The sequence below is a fragment of the Lygodium microphyllum genome, chromosome 8 (genome assembly GCF_053477565.2).
Source record: "Lygodium microphyllum isolate KBCC chromosome 8, Lygodium_microphyllum_v1.1.10, whole genome shotgun sequence".
Classification (NCBI taxonomy): Eukaryota; Viridiplantae; Streptophyta; class Polypodiopsida; order Schizaeales; family Lygodiaceae; genus Lygodium; species Lygodium microphyllum.
In genome coordinates, this window is record NC_141142.1 from 53,645,881 (window position 1) to 53,673,735 (window position 27,855).

The 27,855-nt window shown below is 42.1% G+C and overlaps 1 protein-coding gene across 5 annotated transcripts in view; it reads left to right on the forward strand.

Annotated features, from left to right (window-relative positions):
- Positions 1–27,855, forward strand: part of LOC148032288 (pleckstrin homology (PH) domain-containing protein) — a 242,042-nt gene that overhangs the window by 189,336 nt on the left and 24,851 nt on the right. For all 5 annotated transcript variants that reach the window (XM_087682928.1, XM_087682929.1, XM_087682930.1 and 2 more), the window contains 2 exons: positions 10,605–10,786; positions 10,889–11,425. In XM_087682928.1, coding sequence (XP_087539054.1) covers positions 10,605–10,786; positions 10,889–11,425 — 719 coding nt within the window. The remainder of the gene's footprint in view (positions 1–10,604; positions 10,787–10,888; positions 11,426–27,855) is intronic.

The following is a 27,855-nucleotide window of genomic DNA, read 5'->3' on the forward strand; positions in this document are numbered from 1 at the left end:
ACGGGGCAATGATCGGGCAAGGTGGTACTTGCCAACTACTCAATCTGGCCTCTACGAGAGCCTCCACACTGTCCCACATAAAACCTATCCAACCGCTCCAGCAGGACTCCACCTATCCGCTTGTATCCCCAAGAGAAGTCCAATGACCTCTTTCTCTTGTGGAAGGCCGGGTCTCTGCAGGCATCGCATGCTCCTACTGCTAGCAGAAAGACCTCCCATGCCTCCTACTCCTTCCTAGCCATGCCCTGGTAGTTTTTGCCTCTGCCCTGCTGGTCCTCCAAAGCCTCCAGGTTGTTGAAGTCTCCTCCAACGATCCATGAGTCTGCCTCTGGGAGTACATCCGCGATCTCCACGTAGAACCTACTGCGTGCCCTAACCTCTATAGGGGCATAGACTTTGAGGACTCCAAGGCACGAGTCCTCAATATCCAATCTGATCCAAAGAACCCTCCATGCCACTATCGTCTTGTGGTCTCGTACACAAGCGGTGAGACTCGGGCCAATAGAGGTGCAACGCCTCCACTCTTGCCGTGAGCATCTATGGCGTTCTGCTAGTAAGTGCACGAGGTGCCTGGGAGTACCTTCCCTACCTGCTGGGCCTAGGTGGGAGTGAGATTGTGATCCTCTAGAAGTAAGATGTCGATTCGTCTGGCAAGGGCAGGCTGCAGCTTCTGTTGAACAATCAACTTCCTGGAACCATGTGCCCCACTGTAGTTGAGACTATTCACATTCCAAGATGCAAGGTGTAAGCTCATGGGGAAACTTGTGACTGACCGTACCAGCATTTGTTCGGTATGGAAGCTGGTTATGAGGAGGAGAAACTATGACGCATGCAAGAACGCTTTGCCGTTGGTCTGGACGGTGAACTCTAGTCCCCCATGGTGGCCACGGTCGGGACCATAGGGGTGATAGATGCTCCAGGTGGTACTATAAATATATCTATTAGCCATGCTGAGAGTCGTGACTGTGTATACTGGTAGAAACGAGCCGACTGTGCTAGGAGCCACTCGATCACATCCCTCGGAGCTCTCCACTATGGAGGGGCTCCATAACTCTCAGGTAGGACTATGGGGCACTGCGGAAGAACTCCTGTGGCAATAACTGTGCTTGTCTCATGAAAGTGTGATGGGCGGCAGGGGTGGATAAGTTGGTGGCTGTGTGAGAGGGGGAAGACTTCTGGTGTGAGGAGGATGTAGGCATGTGTGGCTCATCACCTCCTGTGGGGGGGGGGGGGGGGGGGGGTCTGGGGCGGGATCACCTGAACCGCATGCGGATTAGGGGGGTTGCTCGGGGAGGGGGGGGGGGGGGGGGTTTTGGGGTATGAGGATTGAGGGATGGTGGGATGGACGGAGGTGTGTGGTGGGTGTTCGGAGGGGGGGGGGGGGGGGGGGGATTGGTGGCCTTGGAAAGGGGGGGTTGTGGGCTAGTGTCAGTGGGAGGGTATCCCCAATGCCTCTAATAGGGTTTGACGCATTGTTGGCACGCTGTATAGACTTGCTGATAAGGGTTGCAATAACGAAAGAACACTAATCCTTGTGGGATGTGATATGCCTAGAAGTACCACTTTCAAAAAACCATGTACTGGCATATCAATAGAGCTAAATGCTCTATCAACCCAAGAAGAGTTATAACTACATGTGTAAAGAAAATAGTTCCGGTCTGCAACAAAAGACGCGGACTCAGTAGTAGTAGTTGAAGTGCATAAAAAACAGACATCCTTGAGTCCTCCTCCTTCGCTATGTGCTTTCTACATTCTGTGATGTACTGTCCTGGCTTGTTGCAATAGTGGCATTTGCCCTTCTTGACTTTCATGCCCCTTGTTTCTTGCTACTGTGTGAAGCACTTAAATGTCCCAAAGCTCTACGGAGCATTTTTAGCTTGGCTGCCATTGCCCTTCCGCCTTGCCATAAAAGCCTTCTCAGAGGCTATAACAATCACACCACTATTCTTTCTTGTTTGCTCTTTCTCTAAGAGCAAACTTACCAATTGAAGGAAAGTAAGTGGCTGTGGGGAAATCCTCATGGTGATATTCAAGGCCGTATGAAAGTCCACATATAAGGGTGGCAATGAATTAAAAGTAGTAGATATCAACTGCAGATCTGAGTAATACTCATCTACATTCATAAGCTGCGCATGCAAGTCCTGAATTTTGTTTAGATCATCTTACATAGAATCACCCTCATCCATCTTGATAGTCTCAAGCTCTTTCCTCAAGAAAGAGATGTGTGTCTCATTGTTTCCAGGAAACATGCTCTAAGGTCAGCCATGTTTCTATGAAGAAGATGTCGAACGAACGTGAGGGATGATAGACCGTTAAATTGCCAATGCAATCAACGACGAAGCTTGTGTATCCCGTGTGTCCCATGCCTTTTGTGCTGCTAATCTCTGGGGAAGTGGCTAAGCTGGAGCAAGTTGAACAGGCTGAGCAAGCTGATTTTCCTGTTGTCTATGTCCTCTTGGGGGAGGTGTAGCAGGAGCCACAACTCCAGGCCTAACTTCTTCACCCCTGATATAATCTCAAAGATTCTTTGCAATCAGCACATTCACCATCATAAAAGACCATAGAGAATAGTTGTTGCCATCCACCCTATCCTCCTTGGGCACTTACGTAAATTAATCACCTCCCTGATTTTGATAGTAAATGTCACAGATCAAGGAGCAAAGGAGCAATACTTCAAGCTGGACCAACTTGGAAATCTTAGAATTTCCAGAAATTACAGCAAAGTGTTTGATGTAATTGGAAAATGTAATGTCTTTGTGCAAAAAACTGTCTGAAGTACACATTGTCCAAGTTGCAAACAATGCTTAGTAGCACTAAAAATGCAAAAGCCCTAAAATTTCTTGTCCCAAAATGTACAAAGCCAGTCTATTTCAGACTGTCATTGACGTACATTTGCCAATCTCAAAGTTGACAATAGAAGGCCCTAAAACTTTGACTGAAAATTTCAAAAAATCTTTGCGAGAAATGTGTCCCAGATACTTGCAAGAGGAGAGAGATGTTGCCCGTGCACAAGCCCCTTCCAATGAATGAGATCTAAATTAAAAAATGATAAAATATTTTTATTTTACCTCTGATTCTAAGTTGTGGCAGGCTGATGATGGCCGGTGGCCAGCCTCCCAAGGTAGGATGATGGACGGCCTCCCAAGGCAGATGCTGGTGGAGCTCGAAGTCCTTATAGGTCAATGGGTAGCGGATGAGCATCCTTTGTCCAATGCCTTAGTCTCTCTAGAGTGATCACTTGGGATACCTTGGTGTGATAAGTATCACCTTTGTAGACTGGGTTGGCCACTCAGCAGCCAATGTGCACCTTGTGTTTGATGCCATACTTGCTTCAGGGTGGGACACCATGGGGTAACATGTTCTTGAGTGTTTTTTACAATCCCTTTCTTGTTGCAATTTTAGGCTTGAGAGGTGATGCTCAACTAAAAGTACATTACAAACTAATTACCTCATTTCAACTATCCCAAAACTCAAATATTACCAAATTTTAATTGAATGTATTTGTAGATTGTTATTGTCCCACAAGCAAGACCCTAGTTTGGGAGGATCCTTTTGCATCTATTTATTTTGCAGGTTACATCATTCCAGATACTCTCTATTGCTGTCAATACCCTGTTTTCAGCTTGCAGCCCATCTCCATCTGTTGTCCAGCCATCATTGACTGCAGCCCTTCATCAAGCACTTATCCATTGTGTTGGTGTTAGTATCCAGCTGCTGGTGACTGATTTTTCTGCTCCAGAACTGCTAAATTTGATGTCCCAGCTGTCCACCATGCTGATTAGTATCATGGTTTGCATCAGCCAGCTTGTGATTATGACAATGCAGGCCCATACATGCGCTGACTAACCCTTGTCAGCTGGTGCCCTACTGTTTACAGCGTTGGTGATCAGTTTTTAGCTGCGGATTGGTGGTACACCGCTACGTTTACCACATTCCAGCCTCCAGAGTGCTGCGTTTTGGTTACCGGCCTATTGCCCTTACACATTCAGCACTCTTTCAGCTCCTACTGGTGGTTATAGCACTCGGGATCCATCTTTGGTGTGGACGTCACAGTCTGACTACTCTCATTGATCTTCCATAGAGTATCTTGTACACTCTTTCTATCGTTTATAGCATTGATTAATTCACTTCCTCTTCTTTCTTCGTTTGTGTTTGCGTCTTTGCGTTTTGCCTTTCTATTTGAGTTATTGTATCGTAGTCGTGTTTGTACATTTTGTGTTTTCTAAGTGTAAACATGGTATTAGAGCTGGTGCTCTTGTAGACAGTACCATGTGATAATCATGGAGAGCTTGGTTTTGTGTGAGATACAAGAACGACATGTAACCAATTTACAGTTTCGTAGACTCCTCGTTGGGATTCCATAGTGTGTTTTCAAGCTTCTCCATTAATAGAGGCCATGAGGAGACATTATAAGCTCCCACCTTCACCACCTCCTTCTTGTTCTTGGCTAGATATACATTTCATGTTAGACGACGAGTTCTAAGAATACTTGCACATCAGGTATGGTTGGACCCGCTGCTCTATGACGCTTGAAAGCCTTGGTCCCAATATATCTAGATTTGTTGGTGAGGTTAGCCATCTCTCCGATCAAGGAGAACATATGGCATTTGTGATAAGCCCCGATCAGGGTTGTCTTCATATGTAGTACGGATTGATGCATATGGTTCAATTCGTACGATTTGGTATGGTACGTATCCGTACGATTTAGTACAAAAAATGCACTTTTTGGTCACTCTCCTTCAAGTCTATGACTTTTTTTTTTTCTCCTTTTTTTTTCTTCTTTCTTTCTTATTTCTCTCCAAGCCTCTCTTTCTCGCGCTCTCTTTCTCTCTCAAGCTTCTCACACCATGTTTTTCTCTCAAGCCTCTCCTCTCTCTCTCAACCTTCTCTCTCTCTCTCTCTCTCTCTCTCCCTCTCTCTCTCTCTCTACTATCTTCCTCTCTCTCGTAGCGTACGGGTTACTATCGGATAGATTCGCACCTCCTCACATAGGCTTTAGATGGAGACAGGAAGATGGACAAATACCCTAGCAGAGGATAGGACTTTCCAGCTTTGTGGTCGAGAGCTTGAGACAGAGGAGCACTACGTATGCAGATGCAGAGTATACTATGACATACAAGGACGGTACCACTGCCTCTTCCATGATGGAGTTGGACCCCTTCGTCGCGTCATGGAGTACGAGGACCAGAGATGCCTAGGTCGTTTCCTCGTGCAACTCGAGAGGCGCCGAATTGCACTATTGCGAGACAGGAGGCCAGCTCACCTAGAGGGACGTACACAGAGAGCAGTGACAGACCTCTTCTATAGAGCCGACCCTAGTGACACTACCAGGCTAGTAGAGACAGAGCCACCCCACCAGACACACCTTACAGGCTACACCGTGGAGTCACATTGGATAGAGCCATTTCCCTTCGTCGAGCACAACCACCTTGTCTACCAGGACTATGTCTGAGGACGCCACACCACAGTCGGATTAGAGCCATTATCACGAGATATTGAAGACTCACAACCAAGCATATCGGCGAAGCAGGTAGGGATCGCATCCTAGTTGAGATCATGTGCAGATCTTGAGATTAGCTACAACCTATAGTCTCCAGCACACTTTTGTACATGGTTCTATTAGATCTGGTTCTCCTTTCCTTTCCTTTTCTTTTCTATCGATGGAACAATACTACACTTGGTTCAACCCTAGTATAGTCCCATCGTATAGTTATTGTCAGTATTGTTTCATAGGCCACCCACTTATTTGCAATGTTATCTTTACCTTACTGATGAGATGACATTAGACATTGATGAACTCTGGATTTTGTCTCATAGGCCACATTGGCCTTATGTAGACGTTAATATATCTTGCTTGCTTTCTTTCTTTCTCAACCATAGTTGCGCTAGTACCATGTATGAAAGGTTTGATACTATACCATACTTTAGGTACTGTACCTTATGTATTAGTACCATAAGGTACCAACTTAATGGATACATCTTTCTCATTCGAACTGCACTTTGGGAGGAGCTAAATGCTCCTTATATTAATATGATTCTCCCGTGAGATTAGGTTTTTTGAGATTCAAACAATCTCTCAATTTTCTCTCTCTCAAGCCCACACTGCTCTTATTTGTATGGTCATGCATATATGATGTATCCACTCCCATCTATGTAGTTTTAAGTTATAGGTAGTAGTAGCGCATGTCGTGCATGCAACATTAGGTTTTGGCATGTTACCCTCGAGTACTCATCTTATATACTGTAATAGCATTGCTATTTAGACTTGAAATATCTATTCTATTATCTTTAGTCCAAAATAATCAAGTTATTTTTTAATCGTACTAATATCATACTGTACCTTATAAAATCTTAAGGTACCATTTAGTACCGTAATTTATCGTACCATACCGTATCGTACCTTTCGTACTTGAGAACTATGGCCCCGATCGATCTTCATGACAACCAAACCCAATGTCAGGCTTGTCTACTTTTTGAGTCATTTGAATCAAAGGCCTCCCTTGTGTTTCCTTTTGATATATAGGATCTGGATAATGATAGGTTTGAGTATGTAAATGTAAATTGAGAAGGCTCTCAAAGGACACATACTTCTATTCGTTCCAGCATGGTGTTGGTAGTCATTTTGTTTTGATTTCCATAAATTAAAATTGGACTCTATACCTAAATCTAGCATAGTAGGATTTGTATAATCTATTTTTGTTTCTAGTACCTTTTCTTTTTGTACATCACATGCTAGCTACCCATATGCGAATGCCACTGTACACCCTTGATTATACTAGGATGGCTCTAATGGGTATCCTCCTCAATCCCCTTGGACACTCAGCACCCCCTTCCATGAGCCTCTTAGTGGTAGGGATATCCATGCTCTACTTATGGTGCACCGTCACTACCTCCATGGGTCACTCCCTTGTAGGGATTTCTCCAAACATAGAGGTATTAAATTCATAGTGCATTACATTTGTAAGTGTATAATCATATTGTTGCATGCATGGATGTTGCATACATCATGAATGCATGTTGCTTTTACTGTACGTATTGATGCATTTATGTATTGAAGTTTCTTTTACCATGCATATTACTGCATTTATGTGCATATGTTTATGAATTAGTTGGAGAGAGATGGTGATTCAAATAGATTGACAAGGCAATGGTTTGCATATATATTTTCATTTTCACTGCGCTATGTCATTATGCATATAATTAAGAATGAATGAATTCTCTTGATGCATTTTCTATATCTATTAGTAGTTACATACATGTGTTGAATGCATGTGTGCTTTCTTTAGCCTACATGTCTCTATCTCTTCCCCTTGGGCTACACATGTGGCTAGCATGCCCGTACCTACCTAGTCAACCTATACCCACTTTTGGATCCACTCCGCACACATCCCACATGCATGTTGGGCATTGTGGGGTTGATTTCCAAGTGTACTCCACTCCCCCACCATGCTACCCACTCTACCCATTCTATTCCTCATTTAGAATTATCGCTCCTATCGTTACAACCAAGTGTGCCTTTATCGATAAGACTCATTCTAAGGAGTCAAATTTCACTAGTTGGTCTAACCTTATGTAACAACAGCTTGAATCTCATGATCTTTGGGAGCTAGTAGCTGGTTTAAACCCTATGCCATAGAAACAGGGAACGGCCGTTCTGGCTTGTAGGAATGGCCTAACACGCTCCAAACCCTCCAAGGAGGTGAAATGGCCAGGGAATGTTTCTTGCCATTCTCAAGGCTGTTCCCTACCGTTCCCTGCCGTTCCCTATTTGGAATGGCCGTTCCAGGCCTGTTGACTGAAAATTGACGTTTTTTCCCGTTTTTTCTTTTTGCTTGGGTCACAATCCTACTAGATATTCATCCATCTCCATTGCCTAATGTGCACACACTAATCTCTCTCTCTCTCTCTCGGGTTGAAGATTCAACGTTTCAAGACAACTCACAAGCTAATTAGGAGTCCATGCAAAGTTCAAATTTGATGCATTATCAACTCTTGCAAATTACAATCAAATTTCAGTTGATCCTCAATTCCAAGGTATTCATCCATTTATATTGTCTAATTTCAATGGAAATTGGGATAATTGGGGCAATTCATGGCAATTCAGAGATATGGGGGTAATGGAGTCAATTTTGGGACATTTGGGTCAATTTCAAGCATTGAGGGGTATTGCGGCAATTAGAGGGACATTCTTTGGGGCAATTTGGGTCATGCAGGGCATATTTGGGGCACTTAAGACATGTGCCGTCCCCCTCGTTCCGGTTCCCCGACTTGGGACGTTCCCCCTGTTCGAGGGGGTCCCGTTCCCTGTTCCAGGTAACTATGCTCTATGCCGAACCCTAAATTGGCCCACCTTGACCACATTTGTCAATGGAGAGCTTGCAATGCTAGAGAAAATGTCAAGTTAATCTAGGGGCTACTTCCTAAGTTCCATTTCCAGTTATAGCACGTGCCCCTAGCTTTCGATCGTTGAAGTCATCTCCTTGATTGCTATGCAGCGAGCGATGGAACTCCACGGATCAATCTCGATTATGAGTTGTAAGAGTTTCCTATTAATGAAGGGGATCATTTGAAATTAAGATGACTTAATATCGGCTGTTAACGATTTTTCCACTATTGGGTCACCAAAGTTAAATGAGGATCATGCTACATTCTTTTTAGACAAGTTGCCTGAAAAATACTTCCACACTACCTAACATATCGTTTTGTTGCCCAGTTTGCCAACCTTCTATGAGTTTGAATGTCAATTCTTGTGTTACGCGTGGTTGCATGATCAAGTCCACAAGAGTTCCTCCCCACATTCCTATTCAAAGAGGGATTTGGTTGCCTTTTCTTTGCAAGGTAAAACTAGAGGTGGAAATAACTCTCAAGATGCGAAGGCAACGGAAAACAAGGGCAATATCTCTTCCTTACATGAAATAAAAAAATCCAAACTGTTTGGCAGTAATTCCGTAAAAGGAATAGTTTTACATATGCTACTAGGGATCGATCCATGTAGGTGAGGAGTGTCGTACTAAGGCCCAGGATCTCCTAGCTAAGGAACAACAACTAGTTGCAATTGTTTCCACTTCCCCTAGATAGTTGAGTGGGGCTACACCTCTTGTTGGTGCCCCATCTGCTCCATTTGGCATACTTGCCACTCGACATGTGGCACATGGAAATCCTTAGCAGCCCATGCCTTCCAATACTCTTGAAGGATTAGGTGATTGGTTTACTAGCCCCTCTCCCATTGCCCTCTTTGCATGTATTCCGAGGTCTCCTCATGCACCCCCACCTATGACCACATCCTCACCTTGTCATGAGTTTAATTGGCAGAGACCTGCTGATGGATGAACGTGATGGTGGCCACACCCTTAGGCTAGCATCTCTCTAGTTACCTTAGGATACTCTAGACTAGCCTCATCCTTAAGTTTTCCTTTCTCTGTTTTTAGCAGGATTCACTCATTCACCCACTCATTCACTTTCTTTTAGCTTGCCAATAGCTTTCTTGCCCTTAGGCAAAGATACTAGATCCAAGTCCTGTTGGCCTTTAATGCAACATCAAAGCAAATGCAAGGTGTTGGAGCTCCTGTGAGTCATGGTGAAGGCTAGAAACTACCGCCAGTAGGCTCTAGATTATTGCCAACAGAAAATTTAGGGTCTGCTGTAGACTGAGCCCTAGATGCTGATGGAGGGCTAGATGTAGGCACTTGATTTATGGACAGCAACTCAAACTGAGATGTATACTAGAAAGGCGTGTGGACAGCTGAGAATAGGAGCGCCAATAATCTGCAATCAAAGATAAGGCTGAGTGGCGGGCAGCTTGTCTATTTAGGGATGATTGGATCCTCCCAAGTTAGGGTTTGGCTTGTGGGACACAATTACTCTCCAGGAAAGTGGTCATTTAATGAAATTATTGGTAATAAACATGTTTTGGGGCTGTAAAAAAGAGCAAATTGGTTTGTAATGCATTTTTAAGCTGAATAAGGACAAAAAAACTTCTTTGGTCTTAGAAGTGAGATATTTTCCAATTAATAGCATTATGTTAATGACCAGTGCCCACTCACAGTGACTGCCCATTTGCCTCAGTAAATGTCCAACCCTGAGTGGGAAATCCTAACCATATATTGTTCAAGGAAGCTAACTAATAAACACACTCATAGACATTTTTACTTGCAGCCTTGGTGCTGCTATACATTCAAGAGTCAACATCCTTAGATTGTTCTATACAATCTGGGATTTGCAATGTTCTGGTGAGATTCAAGTTCAAGAGGTTAGTCAAATAGAAACCACTAGACGTTCTTGCAATGAGATCTTTTTGTGTAGACTGAGTGATAGAATAAACTGTCATAAACACTCCTGCAAAAGCTTGTATGCAATGTTGTTTTCAGTTAAATTTTTAAGTGACCAAAATACTGAACCGGCGATTATTTAAAGCCACGGTGGTTTTGTGAGTGATCTCATTTATAGTCTTGGTGCTGTTGGTTATTGGTGTTTTTAATTATTAGCTCCATGTCATATTTTGTATTTAGTGCACTTTCATCCTCCTTGTGCTCAATTGTATATTTATTTATCATGGATGTTGTTATACTTTTCTCCTTACTTTTAAAGTGTTGATACTGGATCAGGTTCGGTTGCCTGACTCAGAATGGTCTTTTCCCCTTACCATACGGCAAGAGGAAACATTTCATGTCGCTGTCCGTGAAACTTCACACAGGTGGCAACATATAAGGGTAGAAGTCAGAGGGTATGAAGAAGACTCTAGATTCTTGGTTGTGTTCCGACGAGGATCAAGTCAAGGGCCCTATAGGTAAGTGTTCTGGTTTGGAAATTAGACTTGGATAGTCTGGCAGAAATTGAGTTTTGTCAAGAGTAGTCATCTAGTTCTCTATTGAACCTTGTTTTCTTGCAGGCTTGAGAATTGTATGAGATATACAGAGATTCAGTACCGCCAAAGTGGGCTTCGCGACGATGCCTGGAAGTTTCTGAAGCCATTGTCAGCTGATTTGTATGCTTGGGAAAATCCCTTTGGAGAACAATGTCTTGAAGTACATGCGAGGAGAGAGAATATTTTGTGCAGTGATGTATTGGATATAAACAGAAGTGGCTATCATTACTTTTGTGGGAGGGAGCTGTCAAATAGCTTTTACTGTCATGTGCTCGAACTTGATAGTGGAAAATTGATCAGGTTTTGTGAGACAGATAAAAAGATTCTACAAATTGCAAAAGTTGACATTAAGGATTTGGGAAGTGAAACATCTCAAAAGCAGGTGGCATCTAAGCGTCTAAGTGGGCAGACTGGTCAGTCGTCATCCCAACTGGAAATTAAGCTCGACCTTGGGGAATTTGGTCTGTCAGTGATTGATTTGAAGCTCCGGGAAATTTTGTACCTATATATGAGGAAGTTCTCTCTTTCCTATGTGACAGGGTATGCAGGTAAAGCACGCAGGTGAGTACATATGCTAACAGGAAGAACTATTCAGAAACACATTGTAACCTAGTGGGGGTCTTCTTTAATATGTATAACGGCTAAGGTAGCTTGGCATGCTCACCTTGTAAAAAGCAGCCTATTACACAGAGGCATAAAGAAACGGGCCTGGAGTCATGTTAAAGAAACGGAGAGGCATAAAGAAACGGTTTTGAACCTTTATCCAAGTCAGAGAAGTAAGCCTATTACAAGGCTTGAGTGAATAGCCAACTTGGAGGTCTATAATGCCAGAACACATGTGACTCAAAATTAAGAAAGTCCCATGATCCTGAGAAAACCACCTCTCCATGGTCTGTCTTTGAATCACCCTGTAGGCTGTAGCCCGTCCCATCTCTTGCAGAAAGTGTGGACAATCTGTGCCCAAATCCTTGAAATGCAGTGGAGTATGACTAAATCTGGCAGTCCAAGTAAACCGAGCAATGTTATTGCCTATGCGCTTGCATTTGTGACAAAGCTCCTGTGTATCATGCAATCCTGTCTATGAGAGGGTCTTTGTTCATGATGTGAAGTACAATTCTCCATGCCACCACGATAGACTTTTTTGTGACATAAAATAGTATCCAGACAGCCTATTCGGGGGGCTCTTCATCAAACCTTGTGGACCTTGGGGCAGTCACATAAACAATGCCTTTGTGTTTCTTTTTCCTCTTCACATCTAGCACAACTGACTAGGTACCAACCATAACCAACCCAAGTGCCACTAATTTCTTGCATGCTAAAAACCATAGAAAGAGCAAAATCTTGCTAGGTCTAGAGGTATTATCCAATATTCTGCAGAAGTCAGCCACAAAAATTGACAAGATTCCTGTCCAGTAGCAGATGGCACCGTTCTAATCCTACTTGTTCAGACCCTCCTTTCTAGTCTGCAAGTATGATAAAAAAAGGGGACATCCTTGGGTCGCTCTACAAAGGGATCTCCCCCAACCCACTCCCTTGGGCTCCATTCTAACCTTTGAAGAGGCCTACTTCAATATATGCCTAATCTCCAAGCATCCATCATTTACCAATGCATTTTACAGTGAGGCACCACTCTAATCCTCTAGCAAGAGCATCCTATGAACTTTTGGGTGATCCAAATCTTCTCTCATAATTCTACCATCTTCTTGCGATGAAATGGTAAAGACTCACTCTCCATCGGTCATGATCACTACAAGAAAAATGTGTTCGCTCATAAGTCTACCATCTTCTTGCAATGAAACGGTTACAACTCACTCTCCATCAGTCATGATCATTACAAGAAAAGTGTGTCCTTTGGTAAAGAGACCACCAAGTCTGGGATGTGTGTATAGCAGCCCAGTTTTGGGGGTGCTCCCCTACTAATAGCTTGCATAATGGTCCTAGACCATACAACATGGTGGCAAATAGAACCCTGTCAGCCACCACCACCCTCTCGGCTAGAGAAAGTCTCGTTATGATCCAATGTGGAATTTCTGCCTAATGCTCTAGAGTAGGTGTGCTAGCTGCTGCTCTAAGATGATGCCAATGCCGGGTGTCCACATGGCACCCAAGATACCTCACTCTAATTGAAGTGTTATAGGGAGCCCACGTGAAGTCCTAAAAAACAGATTTTCCCTTATTTCAAGATGATTTTTTATATCCCAAAATTTAGCCTCTCTTTCTTACAAATTGCAAGGTTCTATACCAAAAGCAGAACAAATTTTTTCTATCCACGCCCGCCATCGGGGCCAATCGGAAAAGGTGCTCCAATTACCCGTCATTTTTTACGCCTCATTAGAGTCGTCGCTGTACGACTCAAGAATGGATTTACGCCGCAGACGTAAACTCCTTCACCTAGTTAGAGTCATCGCTGTACGACTCAAGAATGGATTTCTGCCGCAGACGTAAACTCCTTCACCTAGTGAAGGTGAACACAAGATTCCCACCAAACCAAATAGTTTCAACAAGTTGTCCACTCTTTATGTAGCCTCCAATGTGGTTGCTAATTGTCATATACCCACAATCTATAGGATTTGTGCCAATTAATGAGAGCTCCTACAGTTCTATAGAACATCTCCATTACAACCACAAAAACCTTGAGCATCAAGGCAAGCAAGTTAATAATCTACAAACTTTACATGTAGAAGCTCCTTGGACTCTAGGATGGGCAAACAAATATCATGGATACTTGTAGGTCTATCCCTGAAAAAAGAGTTCATGGCCTCCACACTAGGGTATGCTTTTCCTTGAAGGCAATCCATGTGCCAAGTCAGCCCTTTTAGAGACCACCATAAGCATCTATTGAACATTGTCCTACCTGTTTTGGAGTTCAGTGGCTACTGACCCTTAGCTTCACATTACACTCCATTGACCTTTGGCTCCTTAGTTCACTCCATCAAGAGATAGAGACTATTGCCCATATGTGGCTCCTTTGCACATTTCCACCCCCTCTTATGATTCCATGGATAAAGATTCCACCACAAGCATTGAGGAGATCATTTTTGATACCCATCCATCCCCTCTCTTTTACTCAATATTGGACGGTCACCTGTGAAACGTGCTCAAAGGACTGTCACCACCTTCATAACAACACATATCACCGGTTCAAGATATGTTCTTTGAATCGCTTGGTGGATTTCCCTCTTCTTTAGAGGCTATCATTCATTCAGTTTCTGGAATTCCCATTTCCTTGGGAGGGGGCTTCAGAGTAGTCGTGGCCCATTCATTCATTAGAGGAACGCGTTTCATTTCCTCCAGACAATGACCATATATTAGAGTATTATGTTTTACCCTCCACATGCAGACTAATGCGGAGTGAGGATGCTTAGCGTTTTTTCTTACCATTTCTTGACATCAACGCCAAGGATCTATGTCATCATGGTTGTGCTTGCATGTCTTGTCTAGTAAGGAGACAAGTATAATGTCATCTCCCCTAAAGCCCAATATCTACCATGCCTTGTATTCTTATTAGTATGGAGATGCTGAAGCTAGTGGCTTCTTTATTGAGGTTGAGCTTCGGGCACATTTAGCTATCACCATTTCTGCTGTTCTATAAAGAAATAATAGGGGAAGTGCAGAATGTATGACAACAGAATGAATGCCATTTGAGATTGCTTAACAAAGAGCAGCTATGAAAATGTAATGGTAAAATGAGGGGGCCTCGAATCTCTCTCACACAAGGACTGGGCACGTGTGAGTGAGGAATGGTAGTGGAGAGTGTCACACTTGTCATGGATCCAATAGTAGTCCATTGATGATGATGACGTTGTTGTTGTGGGCACAATAGAAGGAGCGAAACATAGTCCTCCCAGCAGCAAGATATTAGTGATGACTCCAAACACGAAAATGCAAGGTTTTATGGCTGAATGGCGGCAGCCAAATGATAGTGGTGATCCAAAGTTTGAGATGGCCTCCTAGCCAAAAATGCAAACTCTAGATATGTAAATACATCAGATTTGATGACATCAATAGAGACAACATGCATGTGACTATGCAAGTATGGGCAGCTTAATCTGGTTGGCTCAACAACGGTCTGAAGATGGAGAGAATCTAGAGACTCACTACTCATCCTCTTTTTACCCAAAATTGAAACCAAGACATCAAACCAAGGATGCATCGAAATACTCTCTAAGGTCTTACCGTGATTATAGAGGCAATGGATATCTTCTTTGAATAGCCCAATTTATGGGTCTTATGATTAACCCTCATAAAGAATTGATGTGGCAAGGGTGTTAGTATAGAGGTGCATGACGAGCTAAGTGAGGGTAAGTTGCCATGTTATTCCATGTGTGATTGCACAAAGGTAATTGCTATGCATATGATAATCTATGATGATCAAGTCAGCCAAACTTTGATGAGGTAACAGAGAGTACTCATATAATGCAAGGGTTTTTACCTTGAAGGGATGCTTACTCTTGCAAGTTTTTATTCGTTCAAAGGGGGACCTTTTAATATAAACATAATACCAATGCATGGGAAAGGGAAGAAGTAATGCAAAATCCAACAGTGCCATTTAAGTAGTGTCCTCATAGGCGAATTGTCACTTGCTAATGCGCTCTTTTAGAAGAATGATCATCAAGATGCACATGGATAATGATGCGAATGCATGAATGCATCAATATAGTAACCAAAATTCTATAAATACCAAGAAAATGAGATGTCCCTATTGTTGAGATGTTGAGCTCTACATGAGCTAGCATCCAATAGGCACCTTGGTGATGTGGCAGGGTATTACTCACTGGCATGTTAGGTGACCAACACGAGGATACGCTAGTGATTTTAAAGCTAGACTACACCCATGTAGTCCATCCTTGGTTATGGAACATTTATTGCACCACCTCCTGCTCTTTTCTTAGCAGGTTTACACTTAGTGATTGCATGTACACGTTTTGGTACTTTTATGTTGTAGACTTAGTTTTCTGTGTGGGATAAAAAGAAAGAAGAAAAAGAAGAAGAAGATTTTAGCCCTATCTCTCTGTGTGCTCAAGTCTCTATTGTTTTGTATATGTGCTTTTGGTTTTGTCACATCTCTTCTCTCTTGTGTGTTTTCATGGTATTAGAGCCATCTCATGGTTGTGTGAAGCTCGATTAAAGTCTAAGGTGAAGACATTGGAGCATGAAAGCAAGCAAGCAAGCAACAGGTAAGAAGCTCTTCTACCATGCTCGATATACCTTGGGTTATAGCCGTACGAGACTCTTGAGGTTGGTAGGGCTGCAACTTGTAATTAATGAAACTTGGTGAGCATTTGAGATCATTTCAACCTCTCTTTTGGACATGCCACTAGTCTTGATAGAATTTTTTGGATATACTATAGTTTGGGTTGTATCGGCCATTTACAATTGTACAAGTTACAGATTTAGAATTTTTCAATGGAAGAATCTTGCAAGGTTGTTTGAAGTAAACACAAAAGCGAGAAAGCTATACCTTAGGTTAGAGGTGAACCAAGTGAAAAGAGAGAATCTGTTTATTAATGATTATGCCTTGAAGATCAAGAGTATTGTGGAAGCTCTTTTATCTATTAATGTGGTAGTTGATGATGATGATGACGTGCATGCATGATTAGATAGACTTGGAGATGAGTATGAGAGTTTCAGGTTATCTATAAATACGAGGGATAGTATCCACATTTTTATAAACTTGATTTCTATGTTGATACTTGTGAAGAAAAACCTTGGTTTGGATTCATTTTCTTCTTAAAGAAAAAACAAGTTTGAACAAGTGTTTTACTCTACTAGCAGAGGTAGATGTCATGGTAGAGGCCAAGGTGGTGGTTGTAATCAAAGTTATGATGCATAAAAAATAGAGGAAAGTCCTAAGGAAGGGGGAGTCAAAGAGGCCAAGTTGTAGATTCTAATAGGTAACAACGTTCTGGTGATAACAGAGAGTGTTGGCATTGTAGTTAGAAGGCTACATTTCTAAAACGTGCTTCAAAACGAAAACATGAAATTAGAAATGGGAAAAAGCAGCAAGACAATTATTCATCCAATAGGAGAAATATGTAGGAACTGATTAGGCACGACGATCGAGATAGATTGTCCTACGCGCAGTGAGAGCCAGAGAGAGTGAGAGAGAGCAAAGTAGAGAGTGAACATGTTTTCAAGTACAATGATGAGTGTGTACCTTTAGGTTTTTAGATAGATATATATGTGTAAGTACAAGTGCTAAGGGTGTGTTCACACCTGAGTACATTTAAAAGGCACGAGGCCTTTATTCCCAACAATCTTCCACCTAAAGGCAATGTGCCTTAAGAGGAGAAAAGAATCAACTAAGTCTAGGTATGTACAAAGCTGAAATACATATATCTATCTAACTTTCATCATCTATCGGCAATGAGTAAATTGCTCTGCTGGAAGACCCTTTGTGAAAAGGTCTGCAGGTTTATCATCTGTATGCACTTTGACAAGCTCAATGCTTTTGCTGTCAAGTACATCTCTAATGAAGTGGTACTTCACCTGTATGTGCTTTGTCTTTGCATGAAAGACAGGATTCCCTGCTAGCATGAGAGCACTTTGACTATCACAATGGAGAACAGGTAACTCTGTGATGTAAAGCTCTCCCACCAGACGTGAAAGCCATAAAGCCTCCTTGCATGCCTCAGTGGCAGCCACATACTTTGCCTCTGTAGTAGACAATGCAACACACTTTTGTAGCTTGGAGATCCAAGAGACTGCTCCTCCTGTGAAAGTAAACACATACTCAGAAGTGGACTTCCTGCAGTCCACATGATCAGCATAGTCTGCATCCGTAACGCCAACAACAGATGCCTTCTGCTTTCCAAAGCAGATGCATAACTTCTTTGTGTCTTTGAGGTATCTCATAATACGTTTCATTGCATCCCAATGCTTCTTGCCACTGGTTGCCATTTATTTGCTAACCACTTCCACTGCAAAGGCAATGTCAGGACGTGTAGCAACCGTAGCATACATCAAATTACCAACAGCTGAAGCATATGGTATCTTGGCCATTTCAGCCTTCTCATCAACAGATGTAGGGTTGTCCTCTGCACTAAGTTTCATATATGGAGGCAATGGAACCCCAATTGTTTTCCCCCCCTCCATATTGAAACGCTGCAAAACTTAGGAGATATACTCCTGTTGAGATAGATAGAGTAATCCTTTCGATCTATCTCTGAGTATTCGCATGCCAAGAATGAGATTTGCATCACCAAGATCCTTCATGTCAAAGCTGCCATGAAGACCTTTGCTTCAATGAATCCAAGGCATAAGTATCCTTGCTAGCAATCAGCATGTCATTAACATACAAAACCAAGATAATCAGGCTGCCATTTGCTGCCTTCTTGGTGTACAAGGAGTGATCCACTTAACTTCTATGAAAGCCTTGGGACTGCATGAATGTATCAAACTTATAATACCATTCTCTTGATGCTTGTTTTAGCCCATACAAACTCCTTTTGAGTTTAGATACCATTTTTTCTTTCCCTTGTTCAACAAACCCTTTAGGCTGCTGTATATATATGTCTTCATGCAGATCACCATGTAAAAACGCAGTCTTTACATCCATCTGTATGAGCTCCATATCCTCAATTGCAACCAAGTCCAAAATTGTTCTCAATGTAGTCATCTTGACTACAGGAGAGAAAATCTCATCAAAGTCAATTCCATGCTCTTGCTTGTATCCCTTTGCAACCAATCTTGCTTTGTACTTTGGTAAGGAACCAGAAGTGACCTTCATCTTGGAAACCCATTTGCAGCCCTTTAGGCAACTGCACCAAGTCCCAAGTGCCATTTGTTTCAAGAGATTTCATCTCTGACAGCATGGCTTTATACCATTTCTTGCTGTCCTGTGTGTCCATTGCTTCCTTGAAGCAAGACGGTTCACCACAGTCTGTCAACATGACATATTCAGCCACATTAATTGCACCAGGAACAAATCTGTCACGTTGTCTAGTAGCCCTAGATGATCTCGTAACCGAATGGTCATTATTTGCTGGCTGTTCCTGCAAATTTCCATTTGCAACATGCTGTCCTGGCATTTCAGCTTGCAAATCAACATTAACAGCTTGTTGTCCTGGTTGTTCCTGCACATGTAATGGCTCATTTTCATGGGTAATAGTTGGTTGATCATTTCTAGCATCATTTCCTGCATTTACAGGTTTATTTACAGCAGGTATTTGCTGCTGTATAGCGAGCACATTTTGCTGTCCAAAAGGTATTTCTTCCCGGAATACAACCCTATAGACCTCCTTAGTCTTTTCGGGCTGTTTGTGCATGCGATCTTCTTGGAAGATAACGTCATTGTTGCATACTACTTTCCTTTTCTCGGGATCCCACAATCTATACCCCATTTTACCCTCGTCACCATATCCTAGGAAAATGCATTTATAGGATTTTGGCTTAAGTTTGCTGCATTTTTCTTTACGAATGTGCACAAAATCCTCACAGTCAAACACTTTCAGATGAGCATATGAAGGTGGCTTGCCCGACCATGCTTCTTGAGGAACTCCCCCCCCCCCCCTCGCCCTCCCAAAAAAAAAAAAAAGACCTGTTTGGTGATCGATTAAGCAAGTGAACGGCTGTCATAATAGCCTCTGCCCAAAAACCATGGGGTAATGCAGCATGAGACAGCATCGTACAGACCTTATCTTGTATGGTCCGATTCATACTCTCTACAACTCCATTTTGGGGCGGATTATGAGGGGTAGTGGGCTCCCTCTTTATTCCTTTGCTATCAAAAAATGCCTGAAAGGCCTTGGACACATATTCCCCACCATTGTTAGAGCGAAGACACTTAAGTGTCTTATCTGTCTGATTTTCAACCAATGCCAAGAATTTTTTAAACTTATCAAGCACTTCATGCTTGCTACGAATGGGATAAACCCGTACCTTCCGTGTAGCATCATCGACAAAGGTGACAAAATATTTCTTTCCGCCTAAAGATAATCCTGGCATTTGACATACATCCAAATGTACTAACTCTAGAGGAGGAGATTTCAAAGATAGAGACTTTTTATGTGACATTTGTGCATGTTTGCCGTAAATGCAATGATCACAATGCTCAAAATCAACATAACGAAGACAAGGCAAGTAACCCAAATGAGAAAGCACTTTCATTCTTATTTGACTCATGTGTCATAACCGGCCATGCCACAAAGAAATGCTTGGCTGGTTGGTCACGGCAATAACATGGTCACGCACACTAGATACATGAAGTGGTTATAAAGTATCACTCTTGCAACCTCTGGCAATAACCCTAGATCCCTTACAAATCTTTCATTTTCCATCACCAGAGGTGGTATGAAAACTGTTATCATCTAGCCGCCCTGTGCTAATCAAACTCTTCTTGAGTTGAGGTACATGCCGTATATGCTGAAGTGTAAAGACATAGCCAAACTGAAACTATAAATGCACACTGCCAATACATGCTATCTCACATGCATAGTTGTCCCCAAGATGGATAACACCATATCGACTCCCTGTATAGGCGGAAAACCACTCAGGATGAGGGGTGACATGAAAGGAAGCACCTGAATCAAGAATCCACGTATGCATATCATCATCTGTATCTGCAAGTAAAGCATGCGCACCAAAGTGTGAAGAGACAAAGAGTACATCATTCCCACTGTCACTATCATGAGTGACTACATTCACCTCTTCAATTTTTTCACTGTTCCTCTAAGGCTGATTTTCCTTCTTCTGTTCCTTACTATCATTTGTCTTCTTGCCTTTTCCTTTCTCTTTCTTCCATTCGTAGTAGTCACGTTTAAAGTGACCCTTCTTGCCACAATGATAGCATTCAACATCTTTGCCATGTGATTTACTGTGTCCCTTGCCATCATATTTGCCCTTTTGCTGTGATTTGCCCCTAGTATGCAAAGTATTGGAAGACTTACTAGATGCATTGTTCTGCCAATTCATCTCTTCTATAAGTGGAGCACTCTGTACATTAGCATACAAAAGGATTACATTAGAATTGCTCATAGTAGTCTTGAATGTATCCCAACTCTCTCGTAGAGTGCAAAGCAAGAAAGTAGCCTTAAATTCTTTATCAACCATGAACTTCAAGGCAACTGGTTGGCTGAAAATGGAGTTAAACTCACTCAAGTGAGTAGACATTGCTGTACCCTCTTTCATACGCAAATCCATAAGCTTTTTCAGCCAATATACTTTGCTTGCAGCACTCTTTTTTGCATACAGTTCTTCTAGTCTAGTCCATATAGCATACGCATAATCCAAACCTTCAATGTTGAAGAGCAAGGCATCACAAATCAATAGCTCTATGGTTGAGCGTGCATTTAACTCATCCCAATCATCTTGATCCATGTTCGCGGGCTTTGCCCCTTTGGTTTTGATCCGCTTTGCCTGCTTCTTTTGTAATAGGATATTGTAGCATTGCTTTTACCAAAATGCAAAGTTATGTGTGCCTTCAAGCTTCTTTATGTGCATCAAATTACTGCTGTCATTGCTGCCAGCCATGATTTTCAGCCCAAATGTGACTAAAAAGCTAGTAAATGCTGGCCCAAACTGTAACCCAAGTAACCAAGGTACAAACAAGTACCAATTAGCAATAAATTACCACGCAGAAGCACAGATTTCAGATCTGTAATTAAATTTTCAGAAGCACCAAACCATGTGCTGCAGCATTATCCAACTGACTATAGCTGTTCCAAGGGCATATGCATCACATTACATGAGGAATCTCAAAATTTCAGCTGCAATTTTTGTTGTACATGTACCCACGGGTATAAAATTTGACACAAACGATCAAAAGCCCCAAAATTTTGTGCTCAAAGCATCAAACACACATCTGCATTTCCTCTGTCATGCATAGGACAGGCCAGTTTTACCAAAATAGAGCAATTTCAGCAAAACCCCTAAATTTTACCAAGTGTTGATGTCCAAATTGTGCGGAATTCCACCTGCATGTCCATAAAATGCCCAAATGCTGCATAGATTTTGCCCAAACTGCAAAACCCAAATTGCATGGGGGCCAATGTGCGTCAATGTCGAGAAATTAGGTAAATTTCAGCCCAATTTGTGCATGTATATGAGAAGCCCCAAATGTCGAGGACAAAATGTCTCAAATTCCTGCAATTTCTGAGACAAATTTACTTGTCTTGCATCACAATTGCCAAATCTGGTAAAAGGCCCAAATTTTATGGGTCCAATGTTGAGAAATTTCACTCAAATGAGCAAAATTTCAATAATTGTGGCGAAATTCCCAATTCAAATGCGCACAATGTTTGTAATTTTTGACATAGATGCCTCAATTTTGCATGAACAGTACTTAGTCTGGAGAAGCCCCAATCTTATGGGCCGAGATTGCACAGATTTGGCCCTTTTTTGCCTAGCGCGCGAAACCCCGTCAATGGGTAAAAGAGATTTTAAAAAAAAGATTGAATTTTACAGAAATTTTTGATGGGTCCGTTGATCCGCTAGCCGTCGCGTGACTGACGGCCCGCTGGCGGCCGTCCCCTGGCCGTTGCCTGTCATGTGTTGCGTCATTAGCGCCCGTTGCAATCGCCGTCAGCAAAAGTTGTTCTGCCAACTACCAGTCAATGCCCCCTGGTCGTCAGCGTAGCAATAAAGTCGTCACTAGGCTGTAGCGTTGAACACGAAGTCGAGTTGTCTGCGACTGCTACCCATCACGTCTGTTGCTGCCCACTGGTCCACGCTGGACCAGTCACCTAGTCCTGTCCATGTCATTGGTTACATGCGATTATTTCCTGTCTCTTGTCCGGCGACGGATAGACACTCAACTGTTGTATGTGAGCTGCCTTAGTTGTTGTACGTGAGCTACCTTTGACCTCGGGGAGCATGCACTTTACCCTCTGATATCAATTTGTAGGGACCGAGTAGGCACGGCGATCGAGAGAGTGTTCTACGCGTAGTGAGAGCCAGAGAGAGTGAGAGAGCAGAGTAGAGAGTGAACAAGTTTTCAAGTACAATGAGCAGTGTGTATCTTTAGGTTTTTATATAGATATATATGTGTAAGTACAAGTGCTAAGGGTGTGTTCACACCCGAGCACATTTAAAAGGCAGGAGGCCTTTATTCCCAAGAAAAAAATGATGGTAGAAGTGAATAGTTGTTTGTTATGTAGCACTCTGTGAATACTATGATTGTTGATGATTTATCAAAGAATGATATATGTTATGTAGACTTAGGTGTCTCTAACTACATGACTTCTCACGGAGAGTGGTTTAGAGAGATGCGGAGTCTAGAGTCTCTTAACTATGTGGAGATAGGGAATGATACAACTCACCTCATTACTCATGTTGGAAATGTTCCTTTGAGTATGTAGGATGATAAAACTAAATACTTGGCTAATGTACTGCATGCACTACATATTGCAAATAATTTGATTTTTTGTTGGCCAAATGGTAGAATAGAGACCGTAGGTTCAGTTTATATATCATGGTTGTTATATAGAATATCCTAAAAATGATTATAGGTTGATTGTAAAACGGAAACATGCTGGTAGATTATTTATTCTTGATGTAAGTCTGCCTAAAATGGATATTGCGAAATTTGCACAAGGTTTAGGTTTCGTGGTTGATATTAAAAGTTGGCATAAAAGAATTGTTCATGTGAATGTGCAGCAACTAAAAGAAATGTAGTCAAAACAGTTGTGGATGGTTTGCCCAAGTTTAGAGTTGATGGGATGTGTAAAGTATGCGAAGCGTATGAATTTTGAAAGCAAGGCATGTGTTTTCACATGAAAAGCATATATACAAGAAGCTACTTGAATTGATACATTTTAGTATGTGGGGTCCTACAAAGACTACAACTTTTAGTGGTTGCAAGTATTATGTTTTCTTAATCGATGATCATACTCTCCAAGTATGGGTTTACTTTATACATGAGAAAAGTCAGGTATTTACTCACTTTAAAAGGATTTAAGGCTTTGGTTGAGAAGGAGACATGCTTGTATATTAAATGCCTAAGGTCAGATGAAGGGGAAGAATATCTCTTCAATGAGTTTTCTGATTTTTTACCAAAAAATGGTATATAAAGGTAGTACATATGTAGATATACTCCGTAGCAAAATGGAGTTGTTGAGCAAAATGTCTCATTACTATTGGGTTGAGGTAGTTGCTAGTGCCGTTTACATTATGAGCAGGAGACCCATTGTTGCTATGCATGGTATGCCACCTGAAGAGAATATAGATAGAGAGCCAAATCTGTTACATCTCAAAGTATTTGCATGTATTGTTGATGTGCATATTCCTGACGAGTTGTGCAATAAATTGAATCCCAAGCAAAGAAATGTTTATTTGTGGGATATTCTCTTGAGTAAAAGAGATATAGATGTTAGAACCCTACTACTTGTTTTTTATGAAATGAATAGTTGGTATAGTAATGTGGAGAATGCAATTGGGACTAATAAACACGAGTGTGGTTGTGCAAAAAAATAGTTCACCAGTAATAGAGATTGAGTGGACCACAAGAGTCTCATAGCCATGGTTCTGTTGGTAGACCTTGGAGTGGTAGATCGAGGTCACAGGTTACTCCACCAAGTACATTATAGATGTGAGAAAAATGTAAAGAGAAAGTTGGGGACTCCCCTATTATGGTAATGTATTGTCAGGTTTCTCTCATATTGATGTTGATTTACATGACTCTAAGCAAAGCTTGGATAAGGAATTTGGGATTCTATCTATTAAAATACCTAGTGCGTGAAAGACACAAGAGGATCCTAAAGTACCTGGTAGTGATCTAGGTCCAGGTAGGTCAAGTAGAGTGTGAAAGCCAACGCAAGGATTGACTTATGATAGCTATGTAGCTTATTACTATGCATACATGGCTAATATTGTGCAGGATGTGGAACCCACTTGTTTTGAGGATGTAGTGGATAATGAGTATTGGAATCTTGCTATGGATGAAGAAATGACAATACTTAAGGAGAATAACACGTGGAAGTTGGTATTTTCACTTAAAGGCAAGAAAGCTATTGACTGCAAATGGGTTTATAAGGTCAAGCATATGTAAGATAAAATCTATTGAGCGCTATAAGGCATGACTGGTTGCATAAAGGATATATGCAGAATTATGATATTAATTATGATGAGACTTTTGCTCCAATGATCAGTGTAAGGGATCTCAAAGCACTGGCTACATCAAAGGGTGGATCATGTATCAATTGGATGTGAAAAATGCCTTCTTGCAAGGAGAGTTGCAAGAGGAAGTTTATGTGGAGTAGCCACTTGGTTATTTGAATGAGAATCATTCCAATTATGTATATAGACTTTCTAAGGCCTTGTATGGGCTGAAGCAAGCACCCAGGACATGACAAGATAGAATTGTAGAATACCTTGTCAACATTGGATTTGGTAGAGTATAGGTTGATCACTCACTCTCTATGTATGAGAGAGATATAGATTTTGTGGTCATTACTGTATATGTGGATGATTTAATCATTGTGGGTGATAGGGAGACAACGATTGATAATGTGGAGGGTCTTCTCAAGAATGAATTAGAGATGAAGGATTTGAGAGAGCTGCGCTATTTTCTCGGTATAGAGATAATTAGGACTCTAGAGGGTATATGGTTGTCACAAAGGCACTATGCTTTGGATATGTTGAAGAAGTATGGTATGGTTGATTGCAAGCCTATTTCTATGCCTTCAGATATTAATGCTAAGCTTAGTACATATGAGGGTGAGTTGATTGAGGATGTCACTATGTATTGGAAGATTATGGGAAGCCTTATCTATTTGACGATCACTAGGCTATGCCTAACGACATAGATGATTTGGAGATTCAGTTTATGTAGCTTCCACGAAAGTCACATGTGGATACAATGCGGCGTACATTGTGTTGTGTGAAGTCCACATTGGATTATGCCTTATTCTATGGTGGTGCAGGCATATCATTGGACTTGTATGGTTATACAGGTGTAAATTAGATTGGTAGTATCATAAATAGGAGGTGTACGAGTGGTTTTATGTTTTCCTTTGGTAATAATGTTGTTACTTGCAATAGCAAGAAATAACTGACAGTTGCCTTGCCTAGTACAAAGGTAGAGTACAGAGATTTTGCAAGTGCAGCATGTGAGGTAGCATGGCTACGCAAGCTACGCGCTGATTTGGAGATGTAGGTGGACAAGAAGGTTATCATTTACTATGATAATCTTAGTAGCATTCAATTGGCTAGGAACCCAGTGTATTATATGTGGACCAAACACACGGAGGTCCATTACCATTTTAGCTAGGAGTAGGTTTTGACAAGTGATATTGACTTGGTTTATGTTAGCATAGAGGATTGGATTATTGATGTTTTCACCGAGGTCTTGGAAGTTGAAAACATTCGATGCTTTAGGACTATACTTCGAGGTTCTTGAGCTCATACTGAGCAAGGGTGAGGGTTGAGATATCGAGTTCTACATGAGCTAACATCCACTATGTGCCTTGCAAGATATTACTCACTGGCATGTTACGTAACCGACATGAGGGTACAATAGTGATTCTACCACTCGACTACACCCACGTAGTCCATGCTTGGTTATGACGCATTCATTTTGCCACATCCTCTTTCCTTAGCAGCTTCACACGTAGTGATCACATGTATATATGTAGTACTTTCATATTACTCTTTCATGATGCTATAGACTTAGTTTTTTTGTGTGGGCAAAGAAGAAGAATAAGAAGATTATAGCCCTATTTCTACATGTGCTTAAGTCTCCATTGTTTTATGTGTGCACTCTTGGTTTTCCACCTCTCTCCTCTCTTGTCTATTTTTACCTGTCACATTGTTGAAAGTTGGAAGTAAGTGCCACCTCTCGCCCTATAATGCCAATGTGAAAGGGGGATAGAAGAAGCATTTAATGAAGAAGAGTGAAGTACACGTTGGTTGGAAAGCATTTCAACGAGTGATCTTGTATGGTTTCCCCAAGGAAGGCTATACCGAGCCTTGGTAGGGGATGTTGAGCTAAATATGCATTAGCTTCACTTAAACAGCCCCAAAACTAGCCCTTCTGACGGACCTTCTGGCGCCGCCTATGGGATAGCTGGAGGCCGAGAATGGTGTTGTATTTTTTATGGCTGGTGGCACATGGAGGCTTGGTGGTGGGAAGTTGGCTTGCCGAGATGCAAGAGGGAGGTTGTAAGCGCTGCACACAGCAGCCTCTGGAAACCCCAAAGCACTGCCTTTGGTCATGTGAGGAGGTGCAGCTCGTGTGGAGAGGAGCATGCCGCATCCTTCGTCGTATAGCACCCAGCCTTGGGTGTATCTCATGGGGAGCTTTCTATTGGCAGGCAGTCAGCCAGGGCTATCACGTTTTGTATGAGGCCGCGATGCAAGATACGATATTCATTACCAAGGTAGGGTCATGCACAGTGGTCGGTTTAGAGGCTCTACCCATTTGCCAAGCACTGGAGCCCACAACAGACTGTTCCGAGGTATGGGAGATCCTAGGGAGTCTTATTGGATGGCATATCTGGAAGGCGCGATGTCAAGAGGCTTTCGGCGGAGAGAGACTTTCAACACATGCGACCTTAGCAGAGCTTTGGACTTCCATTATCCACTCCCTCTGCGGCCGATGGGATCAGGTGCAGGGCGACTCCAAGGCTTGTCAGGAGCTCCGAAGTTACTTCATGCGCACTTGGATCGGCCAGGGTCTATTCTTTGTGATGTAGGTAGGCAGTCCCAATTGGTGATATAACCCCCCCCCCAAAAAAAATGGCTTCTTTTCCCCATCCCCCCAGACCTCCTTGAGAGGCTTGTATACATGATGTATTGGTGACTTTGCATCAACTCCAGCTAGTCTGTTGAGCATGAGGACTCTATTGTAATCAGTTTTTTTAGTAATATAATCAGCCACATTTTACTTGCAAAAAAAACAGCCCCAAAACTTGCTTAATTAATGAAGAAACCTTATTTATTTAAAAGAAACGCGATCCTAGAGAGTTTTTGTGTCCCATAACCACAAACCCACTTGGAAGGGCCCAAACTTTCTATAAATAAGTATGTTGCCCTCCATTCAGTTCTCAATCTTGTTT